The 12,863-nt window shown below is 30.2% G+C and overlaps 1 protein-coding gene across 4 annotated transcripts in view; it reads left to right on the top strand.

The window, feature by feature from the left end:
• The window catches only part of LOC129974931 (leucine-rich repeat serine/threonine-protein kinase 1-like), a 174,630-nt gene that overhangs the window by 115,979 nt on the left and 45,788 nt on the right, over nucleotides 1-12,863 (top strand). For 3 of the 4 annotated variants that reach the window (XM_056087731.1, XM_056087732.1, XM_056087733.1), the window contains one exon: nucleotides 11,327-11,362. In XM_056087731.1, coding sequence (XP_055943706.1) covers nucleotides 11,327-11,362 — 36 coding nt within the window. Of the gene's footprint in view, nucleotides 1-289; nucleotides 426-11,326; nucleotides 11,363-12,863 lie in introns of those variants that run through there. The other variant, XM_056087734.1, reaches the window with a different exon arrangement.

The following is a 12,863-nucleotide window of genomic DNA, read 5'->3' as shown; positions in this document are numbered from 1 at the left end:
CTCTGTTGCTGTTTTCTTTAATTATAGACAAAGCAACTGTCATATTAAAGTGCTACTAGAATATTAAAGATAAAATGTTGCATGAGAGCAAAATATCGCTTTTGGTTAAGAAAAAATGTGATTAAATCATGAAAACTAATTTCAATTCTGGACTCTGCCTTATGGCAGCATCCATTAAATCGTCTGCACATTATGAGAAATTTTATAATTTATTGCAATTTTTAAGAAATTCTTTGCTAGTTTCCTTGCTATGGAATATATTTAAAACATTATTTAATGCTTTGAGAAATAAAAAGCTTTAATAATGCATGCGCTTGATTGTAAAAGTAACAGTGATTGGCTGCATTGTACTCAAGATGTACTTGGCATTGAAGTTAGTTGTGAAGCTTACACGCATTTTGTGGATACTTTTGATATTCATGTTGGTAAGTGATCAATTTTTGTTCAAACCTTACAATAATTTTAATTTTGATTTTTTTCTTACTTGTATTTTGATTCAAAATACATAAGAAAAACATTTTAACACTTTATTAAGAAACTTTTTATAATCTTGCATGTGCTATTTTAGTAATTTAAGCTTGGTTATTTTATATTTAGTTGAAGTATAATTGTTTTCTATGGTTTTCAAATTCATTTCCTTGCCTGTACTTATATTCAGTCTTTCAGCATTATTTCAAAGAGATAATTAAATTGTTTTATTGTTTTTATGATTAAATTTGCTATTTTATAATTATCCATGCTATTCGATATCATGTTATCCAGCGTCGTGAGGCATGATTCGGTAGCTATATTTTTGGAATATTAAACTACACTTTTTGTTTATGTTTTCATAAGCTTTCTAGATTGTTTTCATTTTGAGCTGCAGGTGTTTATAAATTCTAATTACTAGCGCAGGTGGTTTTAACTTTTGTTTCTCTTCTAATAATATTTTTTTTTCAATCAATCGTGATTATAAATCTTAATGCAACAATATCCTTAAAAAAATTGGGAAGAAAATAAGCTATGCCGTTAAAGAATTTTTAACACTGAAAATATTATAGTTTAACTTAACCCGTTATTTACAGACATTTATTTACTTTTAATGAAATTATTTTTGAATATCCTGACCAGGTATCTACTTCGTTAGTAGTTTTTTCTTTCTTTTTGCTAATATTAAATATAAATTCTGCATAATTCCCTTTTAATAACTATTTATTTCATGCTTGGACTTTTGTTTTGTTTTAATTTAATTTAAAAATCCTTCGTTTTAAGAATATTTTATAAACAATAAACTTAATCGATTGTTGTTTCAAAATGAGTTAGAAACCAATGACAGCTGTGGTTTATTTACTTTTCTTTATTTTTCTCTAAATCTTCAGCCGATAATGATCATCTACATATTCCACATGTTTTGATTACTGTATTGAAATTAATTGGCTGAAAAAGAATTTGTTTAATCCTGATGATTCCATAGCAAATCGTGTAATATGTAGCATTTTCAGAAAAAAGTAAATGTAAAATGCTACTCCAGTGTCCAGATTCCAGTTATTGAGAACGTTTTGGGGGGGGGGGAGGGAGGAATTCGAAGACAAAAATGTTCCAAATGAAAACAAGAAAAATCAGCGAAAAAACTCATTTATTTAACTGCGATATTCAGACGTTTATATTTTTAAATATTTTAGTTTGTAAGTATACAAAATGCAATTAGCGTTGTTTTTAGTCATTAAGTGTACTCTTTTTAAACAAACGTTTTCCTTTCTCTTTAAAAAATAATAATCAGTTATGCAGCTAACAGGATTCGGCCTGGTCTCAGTTAATCTTGATAGTTGGCGTTTTTTGTGGCTTGAGATTTATTGCAATTCGACTAGAATTATTTGTTCGATTTTCATTGATAAAAAGTAAAAATTGGTGATAAATTCGCTTCAAAAACTATTCAGTGAATATTGAAATATGCTTAATATGGTACAAAGAAGAAAAAAATTCCAAAATATTAGATTTATAGTCGTTAACGAAGCTACTTTTGATTTTTTTTTTCTGCGCTTATAAATTACTGAAATTATCTCTTAACTTATTATAGATAGCGCTTATAAATTATTGAAATTGAATTACCCGAGGAGATTATTCTTCAAATTTCAACATTTTCGTAGTCAATTAAATTAAAACGTTTATAAGTTTCAGAGCAGCTTAAATAATTTTACTTCTTTTTTTTTTCTCTTTATTTAATATAGATTAGTGAGAATTTATTCTTCCTCAAAACCCATACTAGATGTCAATTATCTCATCCAGCATTTTGAAATGTCACTTCTATTCGATTCCTCTATCCAAAAATGTAATTTTTAATTATATTTGTGTATATATGCAGAAAAAAGAAGAAAACTGACTGTCTTCGTTAAGTTTATTATGTTAATTCATCACTAAGATTATAAATCTGTTTCTAATTTTGATGCAGATGCATCAATCATTTCTGCACTTGTTCGCTTATTCATTTTTCTTGCTACATTAAGAAATTATGCAAACAATATTTATAAAGGTTCTCTAATAATCGCATTGCATTCACTTTGATTAATTAATTACATGCATTTATAATTACCATTTTTTTTATCTATATGTCGCCACTCATTAAAAAATACTTCATTATTTTTAAGTATTATATTTATTAGCTTGCATGTTGCCATTCTGCTTAGTGAAAATATTAAATAATTACCGCACGAAGACAATTAAATTAATGCAGCTCTGAATTGTTTATAATACTTCTTAGCATGAAGCAATGTTATTTGTTTTATCTTTTCCTTCTTATGAAGTCGGCTATACTTATGCGATAAACGTCCAATGTGCAGCTCTTACTTGATTTTAGAATCCATAGAAACATGATCTGATTGCATAACATAAAATAACACCAGTTTGATACTAAATGCCATGCGCTGCTACTTTTAAGGTGTGTTTATCACATTTTATAAGTTAAATCCTTTTCAGATTTTTTTTTTTTTTTTTTTTTGCTGTTAACTGCTGATGTATACCTTCTTGCAATGCAACATTTTATTCATTTATATAAAGAGTTAAAATAACATTTCGTATAATACAAGTATTTCAGGTTGCTACTGTACAGTTCATTTGAATTAATTCATGACACGAAAGACTAAGTTAGCGATCAGGCACAAAATTTGCTTCACAGATCAAGCATTCGATCAGACTTACTTAGAGATCAGTAACCGTCACAAGGTTAAGGAAATGTAAATGCCTCACTATAATCTCTTAAAGTCTTGCATAACGACCTTAGAATTAAACCTATTTTGAGGCAAGTCAAAGATAGTTTGGCCAAATTTTCATAAAAACTGTCTTAGATTCATAACGACATTTTTCAGGGTCTCTTTGTTTATGATTCTCTATCCCAAGTTCTTAAAAATGGCCTCGTACCATTTCATGTCCTTTTCATGTACAAATTCTAAGTGACCTTTAAAAAAAATTTCGAAATTATTTCTAAAATATCCAAAACACGTTGCGTTTCACGTGTCGCGATCATTTATTGAATTCCTAATTTTTGTCAACCTCATTTTCTTCATTAATTAAAAACCTTTTTCTTTTTGTGAAATGTTACTTCAGAAACCTTTTTTTATGGAATTGTTTCTCAAACAAAATTGAAAGTTAATTTCTTTTTTTAAAAAATAAAATTAAAAATTGTATTTGAATTACTTCATTTCCTTCTGATTATGATGATTCAGGATTCTCATTGAATCAATCAGGATAGCATATTTTTGATTCCGCTGTTTATCGTCTAAATATTATTTAATTTAGCCGGACCTAGTTAGATATCGAATTTATAATTCCAAAATGTTTGCATTATGTAAACATTTTTTATTGTAATTTACAAAAATCCGAATCAGTAGTATTCTCAATGTTTTCTTTTAAAGTTTACGAAGAAATTTGTAGAATGAATGAACATTTATAACATTTCATAAAAAAATATCATTTATAAAAAAAAATTATTCAACTTTTTGAAAATCAGATTAACTATTATCTAGCTATTTGATTTTTTTAAAAATATTATCTGATATGAAACGAAACTGTTCATCGCTTCTTATCAAAATATTTAAAAGTAAAGATAATCGAACAAATTTTCTCTTGACAAAATAATCATTGAATGTTTTCTCTTCAGTTCAATCCAATTTTAGTCACTCCCATATTTTATGTGTGTGTGTTTATATACATACAGTGTTTTTGTCTAATTCACTTGTTAATTCAAATTTTTTAAAAATATTAGTGACACCAACTTATTCTGATTAACCTGTTTGTTCTAATTATAAAACAACAGAATAAAATTATTTATTGAACACCTCGTGGTAAGTATAAGGATTCGTAGAATAGGAGTGTAGAGTTAATTCAATCACAAATGTAATTTCATCTTGGATCAAGTGGTTTTGCCTCTGTTGCTATCCAATTCACGATATCATATCTAAAAGATGCCGCGACCTGGCCTAGGGATAGCGCGTCTTCCCCGTGATCTGGGCGTCCCGGGTTCGAGTTCTGATTCGGGCATGGTTGCTCTCTTCCTTGTGTTCTTTCTGTGAGGTGTGCGAAAGACCCCCTCCCCTTTAAACAGGGGTTGTGCAAGCGAATGTGTGTGAGTAACATCTTCATATGAGATAGAAGCCAGGATTCTGCCCTCGGGTGCTCAGGGGCCTTTTCCTTCAGAAGCTACTGCAGATTCGGTTTAAATCGCTTACACTTTCGGCGGGCTTGTAAAGTACCATAAGTAACAGCAACAACAAATATCCGAAAGATCCTCCAGTGTGGAATTGCTTATGAAAACAGTAATCCAATGAAATTACTGTTTTCATTGGATTGGATTCATGCTGGATAACACAAAATTGGGAATTCACGATTACTCAACGCCACGCCGTTGTGTTAATGATAGTACTATAAAACTCTCAGAATCGTCCTGGAATGGAATGGAAGGGTTGAATATCCAACTTATCCTAACTATGCATGATGGATAACACAAACCGGACATTCATGATTACTCAACAATATGCCATTGGCAAATGGATAAAATATAGACCAAATGACTATTGTCCTAGATGAAACTGTTTTTTTTTTTTTTCCCAATTCGCAAGCCCGTATCAAAAGAATCTTTCAATTTGAGATGGCTTACAGTGTCCAGTCAGAATTGGCATGGCGTGAATTGGAAGGCTATATATCTAACTCGCCCTAATTTAACCTCAGACCATTTTTGCCTTTATCTGGTTTGTGCATTCACTGAATGCGGATGGAGAGGCAGAAGGTGGGTTATAAAAGGAGATTTACAGTGTATTCTAGAAAAGGTTCACCGGGGATGTTGGAGTGAAGCTTCCATGGAGTGCTCGTAAATGACTGGTTTAAATGTATGATTGAAAAAATGGAAGAGAGTGGAGTGCCAGCAATCCATTGGCATGGCTCGGAGAGGTTGTTAATAATCGCCTCAATGGGCAATGGTTAATTCATCATAACGAAGAACACTTATATATATAATGTACAATTGTATTGTACAATGCACAATGTACATTGAGTATTGTACAATGCAATGTACTATTGAACTAAATCGAATCAGATAAAGATGATGATTGTGTATTAGAACAATTATACTTTTATCATAGCAAGAATTAAAGTAGTAATTCGTACGTATACCGATATTGAACACTTACACATTTTCAAACCGATACGTACACCGATATTGATTATGTATAGATTGAGAATACAAAGACAAGCAAAATCTCATTATAATCTGCACAGTTACAAACATAGATATCGATTATGAAATGAAAATAGCAACATGTTTATCGCAATATTACAACAAGAGTGAAAGTAGTATCCCTTGGTGATTTCCATGACTATCTGCTTAAAACTGAAAAACACTCACCAACAAATTGGCATAGTCATTAGTGGGAATGAGTCGCCCGCGGATTTACATAGATTTGACTAACTTAAAATTTTAAAGGTATAAACTTTTGTATAAGCACAAAGTATTTATTACTCTTTCTTTTTATTCTAATCTTAGAGAACCGATGTAATATATCATCAAGATAAAATTGTCATTTTTTTTTAAAGTATACTCTTCTTTAATGTAATTAAAATGAAAAAAAGATAGATCAATTGCATTTTAGTCATGCTTTCAGGTTAACAGCATCAACAAAATCAAATGATCGATTCTCTGAACTTGCTCATGTGTCGGGTGCCCAAACGATTACTTTTCCTTGTTTATAGTTCATTGCTGTGAGAAAATGAATAGTTTAACAAGCTCACGTGTATTGTAATGTGTCAGCCTTGTTTCTTCAAAAACGTTTTATGAAAGTTTCCTGTACTTGCACCGTAAAGATCAATTCTAATTCCAGTAGTTCTTTAATTAGATAATTTGCATTGGACAGCCAAATTCAAAAGAAGATGATTGTGTTTATCACTGTTACTTAACGTTCTGTTAGCATGTTGTCGAACGTGTTTTACATCTTTAAACTTCTTATCATGTGTGGGAATGTGATTTCAGATTAGTCTAGCAAAAATTATCAGTTTCGTTTTAAACAAAAAGGAAATTACATGGTTTCCCAGATGTCCGTAATGGGTACGGATTGTGAATTTCATTTTGTGGCCCATCCTCCCCCCTCCTCCCCCTTTTTTTTCCCCTTATAAAGCAATATAATCACCTTTCCTCGAAGTATTGCATCCTTCTTTAATCATTTTAATAATTCAATATGTACACAGCTTGAAGACCTATTATTTTATAATTAAAAATATTTATATCCTGTAAATTTATTTATTTGATAACATTTTTAATCAACATGCTTGCTGCGCCACTTAAGTCCAACTAACATAGGTAATCATTGTTCCGCTTTAAAAAAAAAGAAAAGGAAATGTTCATTGAAAAATTTAATTTTTTGAAAGGCAAAAAATTATTTATTTTTATCCTCTTCGTTCATTTGTAATTCCATTAATATTGTGTTTAGAGTTATTTTGTTTAACACCTATTTAAAGCGATTAAAAATATCGGCTGATTAACGAGTTTCTTTTAAATGATTCGTGCATAATTCAAGCTTTAAAATGAAACCGGTATCTCTTGTATATGTATATGTATCTTTAAGAAAATTTAAATCTTAAATTTCTATTAAATATTTGGGCGATAATCCACACATTTAAACGAGCAATGTCTTTTTGGAAACATTAAAATATATTTTTTGAATTTTCTTTTTACAGCTGAGATATACTGGAATAAAAATTGATATATTTTTGCTTTTTAAATTAATTTATTCATTATTCGATTACAAATTTATATTCGCTAAAAATACGGTACTTTTGGAATTAGAAATTAAAACAATTACTAAAACATACGTCATCCTAAGTATGAAATTTATTACCTTGTTTACACTCTAAATTTGAGAACTTTAAAGCATGATCATTTATTTCACTTCGAACAACTGAGGCAATTTTTACTTTTTCTAATTTAAACATCTTGATTCTTAAATTGAAGATTTTGATGGGTTGAAGAAAATCACCATTTTTTCTGTCTTTGAGAAAAGTGATATGTACAATTCCATACTAGTCTATTTATTCCATATTCCTAATTATGAGTATACTAGACGCCATTGGTGACATGCTTGTTCTTTTGGAATATTATTTTTTTTATTGTTAAACTATTAATACTGAATACATTTATTAAAAAATAATTTTGTTATTTAATAAGACAGAAATAAATGAATCCGATGGAATATATCTTTTTCAAATTATTGTTCATGAAGTTAAAACTGCATTAAAACGAAATAGAAGTGGAAGTGAACATCTTATTGTGAAGTTAATGCTTAAAGAGAGAAATTTTTTAAGCCTTAATTTTAATATTGGCAAAATCACGTGATTGATGATCACCTTGATGAATACTGAAATTAGTTTGAATTTCATCATAACATTGTAAATATTATTACAGATTGTGTTAAATTAATTTAAAAAAAAAAACGGTTTTGAATTAGAGAAACTAAGTGTACGGAAATAAAATGTTTATAATTATAAAAGCAAGTTTTTGAGTTTTAAGGTAATGTAAAAATTATTACTGCGAGATTATGTTTTCGAAAAATATAGCTGGAAAACATCAAAAACTATCTTGAATTTTGACTACTTTATATTTTTTTTAATTATTTTTGGACTTTTCTTCAACTTTTCTTTTTTCTGAAGAGCACGTCTGCCAGTCTTACTCAAAATCGAATTAAAACTTTAAATTTGTATTAGAAATCATGCACCATGATCGAAGAAGATGCGCAGTATTTTTCCCGAAGTAGTACCATGAAAATCATTGCAATAGATAGACTTCCTAAAAGGTATCTGCCTATGAGAGCGTGAGTATCAGTAAGTGTAAATGAAAAAGAAATCAGGTCTGGATTTAAAATTAATGTATAGTCGCCAAATTTGAAATATTTTGGTAATACTCTTCATCTTATGTAATTGTGAGTTTTAGCAACCTTAAAAGCGATTTCATTATCATGTTCCAGATGGCTAATTTTTGACAAGTTTTTGGACAATTGGTACTGTTTTGACGTGCCTTTCGAGAAACTGTATATTAACATTAAATCTTATCGAAATCAGGAATCAAATATGTAATAAAAGTGTGCTGCCGGAGAATAATAAAATGCTGCACAAAAGACTTGGAAGAATCAAACGATTTCAGTCATATTTTGAAACGAAGAAACGTGACTGATGAATGGTTTGAGAAACATAATTTTCGAAACCGCGGGGAACAGCGCACAAGATACCTCTTCTCAAACATTCAAGACAATTTTGACCTTTTGAACTGAAATTGCTTTATTCTCATATTGTGCGGGCTAGCTTTGACAGTTTAAAATTGTTTATAAATGTGTTTCGTGCAAAAAATTTGATACGGTTTTTGATGATATAAAAGAATTTCTCTTTACTTGAAGCAGACCATCAATTGTTATTCAGTAAGCCTTTGTAGTGATTGCTAAACTACTGTACTGAGATTCTTCGACTCTCTTTTGCTTTAATTTACAATCTTTTAATTCTGCTATTTTTTTAATACAAATAAATGTACATTATGGAAAATGAGTAGAAATTATACTTAGATTTTATTATCTGATTATCTGAAATGCAAATAGCAGTAGCTTTTTATTTTAAAAGTTTTTGACTGAAAACTAATTATTGTATTTTTCTTCCTTATTTTTCTCTGTCAGATGTTTATTAATGATTTTCAAAATTAGTTCAGATCAGTTCAGTTATATTAACGTCCAGTTTTAAAGCAACCCTGACCTCGTAATTTTGAGCCGCGGTTAAATGATGAGGACGACGCTTGAGTTGTCACCTCCTCTCCAACTTCTACACCACGATAGCGGGAGGACGTTTGGCCCCGACGGATACAACATGCACCAGACCCGCATACACGACGGTTCTTCAGTGGAATCTGATCTCGAACCTGAAACCCTCCTTTTCCAAAGCCGAGACCGTACCACTAGGCTCCCGTGGCGCTTTTCTTAAAAAGAATGAAATGTTTCGCTATTTGCTACAAAGGAGTTATAGAGTGTTAATGGGTGTTGATTCTGCTTCCTATAAATCTATGTGTCCTTATATATATTCATCGATGATGTGCACAGTGTGCATATTTAACCTTTTTCTTATAGCAGTTATAGTTACCGAATTAATAGATATTTATTTTTACGTACAGGATGTTGCATGTATTGCATCACTAACTACTAAGGTATAATTCTTCTTATAGCCCTATCTCCGTCATATCAACTGTCAAAATGTGGGTACTATAGCTTCCTTCTAGTTTACTTAGACATTAATGATTATTGAGTTTATTTCTTTTATTATGAGGTTAGTTTGATATTTTAATGAGGGAATACAAGGATGTAGTGAAAAGACAATGCAAGTGTTCCAATTTCTTTGCTACCCTTCCCCTCCTTCAGTAAGAGGGAACTTGGATTTTGAATTCTCAACATTTATCCCTGATTCTCTCTCTCTCTCTCTCTCTCTCTCTTTGAACTGTAGTCTTCCTGCTGATGTGGTGCGGAAGTTTGAAGAGAGAGTGTCGGCTTGGGTAGTTCGAAACGGGGTATTTGTCTAAGTAAATTAAATTTTTCCGATCCACAGTTGTATTTACATGGTGTATTCTTAGAATTTGAATTAAATATTTAAATAGCAATGCATATTTTGGGTATATGTATGTTATAAAGTGAATTCTCAATTTAAAAAAAAAAAAACGGGGGGCATTTTTATTTTTTTAAATTGTGTAAACTTATAAACTGTCTCTTCTTCAAATTAATAGATAATATGTCAAAATATAGTCTACTCTATGAAAAGTGTCCAAAAATATTCTTGCTTTCATATTATATTTGATACTATAAAAATATATCAAAATTGAACTCTTGATTGAATATAGCAATTTATTTTAAATTATATATATAGTATTAACCAATTATATATAGTGTAATTTTCTCATGCTGTATCTGATAAATATGGATTTTAATAAGAAGAATGAAAGACTACATAAGTAATAGGAATAATTACTTTGCATTATAATTACGTTGAATTATTACCTTTTTTGCGTAACTATATACATCACAGTGAAGTCACATCTTTTTCTCAAAGAGAATCTTGACCTAAAAATTATAATGTATACAAATTACAAATCCCATTGTAATTTTAAATAATAATTTATTTATAAATGAGAAGTGCGTTTTAATGTATCTACTACTCGAATATATTTAAAATAAAGTTGATTTCATATTTATTCACAATACTATGAATTTTTTTTTCCTGTCATTCAATATCACTTAATGATTCAACTGCATTCCGTAATTTATCTTCCTGACTTTTATCATGGAGATCACCTCTATTACCTTTTCCTTATCTCTCAGCACGTGATGCACTTGATTCAGTTATTTTTTTTTTAATTTATCCTATGAATCCATCTTTAATATTTTCCGAAAAAACTCAATCGATTTTTTCGTATCCACGTGAGGCGTTCACTGAAACAGTATGACTCATCGTATCGCTGCTGCTTCGTTGATAAACAATAAGTTCATTATTAAAAATTCTGCCTTCTCTTTACTTGCATAATCGAATATTGTTTTATGCTTAGCTTTTTCCGCTATCTCACCTGTTTCCACGTCGAACGTACTCGTAGTTCAGCCCGCAGCTGTTCATCTTCAGATTGTTTTATTCAGGTAATCGCGATACACCTTTACCATGCAATAATGCACTTGGCATTTGATGTGTTGTTTTGTTTTGTCATGAGATGGTCAAGATAAGCTCTCTATTTTTATGGATAATATACTATTTAGACCCCCTGAAACCTTATTTACGGGATTTATTTTTCTTCCAGATGATCGCGAGCAACACCGGGAAGAACTTCATGTCGGTAAGTTTGATTCTGATTACTATTATCTGTGTTCACAAATTTGTTTGATATCACCGTCCCCTCATCTGTACTACTAATAAAGATGAATGCGTGTGTGTATTGGCACTCTTTGGACCAGACTGTTTTTCCTTTTTGCCATCAGATTTTGTACATATATACCTTGGGGAGTGAGAATGTGCATCTCGAAGCGAAGTTTTGAAATTTTAATTAATTAAAAATTAAGCTAATTTTGGCGTTTGCCCGTGGTAGCATAAAAAATATTGCACAAAAATAAATTTTGCACGATTTCAAAATTAAAAAAAAAAATGTCTTTTTAATGTTAACGATTTTAAAGCCATGCAAATTGTTCTTGAATATCGGCAATTATTTTTAAATATTTTTTTTGTCTAATTTCCAACAATAGATTCACTATTGCGTTAGAATTCCAACTGTGTTCATTGTTTCGTCAAATATTTAATCGAATGATTTTCTTTCCGATGTTGGAAACTAAGAATGAAGGATTATGCTTAATATTTGTGTAGTTTACATGGCGGAAAAAAAAAAAACATAGTTACAACGTTACAAAATTTAAAGATAGATACATCGCAATTTGCGTTTTTAGCAGTGTTATGTTGCTACAGGACTGGTTTCTATTGGAAAGGATAAAGTACACAATGAACAGATGTTAGACAATTAAAATAGCATGGCTTAAATGTCAGATAATTATTACCTGATTCTTTTAGCGACTAATAACAAATAATCAAGAATCTGATCTGGCAGTTAAAAACAAATCATAACTAAATTATGGTAAAGCGTTATTTATATGTTTCTTATTCATACATTTTTTTATTAGTGACAATTCATGTAAGCTTTGTAATAATAAAATACTTCGTATGTATGATAAAAAGCTTTAGTTATACATCATTTCTCTCTTTTTTTTTTAAATTCCAAAATTTTCGGCTCTAATTATTATTTCTCCGTGCCTATTAAAAAACCCTTTTTTTTTTTTTTTTTTTTTTCGATCTTTTCTCTCTTTCTATTCGCAAATTAGGACGCGGGAAAGTGGCTGCAGTGAGGGAACGGACGATTAGAAAATCACTTCACTGCACTGGTTTGTCTGATATGCACGGCATTTTCGAAATCATATATCTTTGAGGATCTACATTTTCTCTGTTTTGTTTCTTGGAAACCTGAAATGTCTCGAAATCTTAAGTCACTTTAATTGAAAGATGAAATTAGAATTTTAAAGTCTGTGGTAAGAATAAGGAGGGGAACAAAAATAAAATTGAAAGAAGGGGGGAAAAAGGAGTATTGCATTTTTCAACTCCGAAAACCATCGAATCTGACAAAATAAAAAAGTAAATAAAAAATCGGGGATTTTTTAAGCAGTTAATGAAGACTCTGTTTATTGAAAGTGCGTGAGCAGAAAAGCAAACTTCTTTAACTAAAAGACATTTAGATTAAGCTTTAGTATAATAGCGTGCATCAAATATCCCTGTGAGGAAAAGAAAGGGGATTCAGC

Source organism: Argiope bruennichi, chromosome 7 (genome assembly GCF_947563725.1).
Source record: "Argiope bruennichi chromosome 7, qqArgBrue1.1, whole genome shotgun sequence".
In the NCBI taxonomy this organism is placed as follows: Eukaryota; Metazoa; Arthropoda; class Arachnida; order Araneae; family Araneidae; genus Argiope; species Argiope bruennichi.
This window is presented reverse-complemented; position numbering and strand designations above follow the sequence as displayed.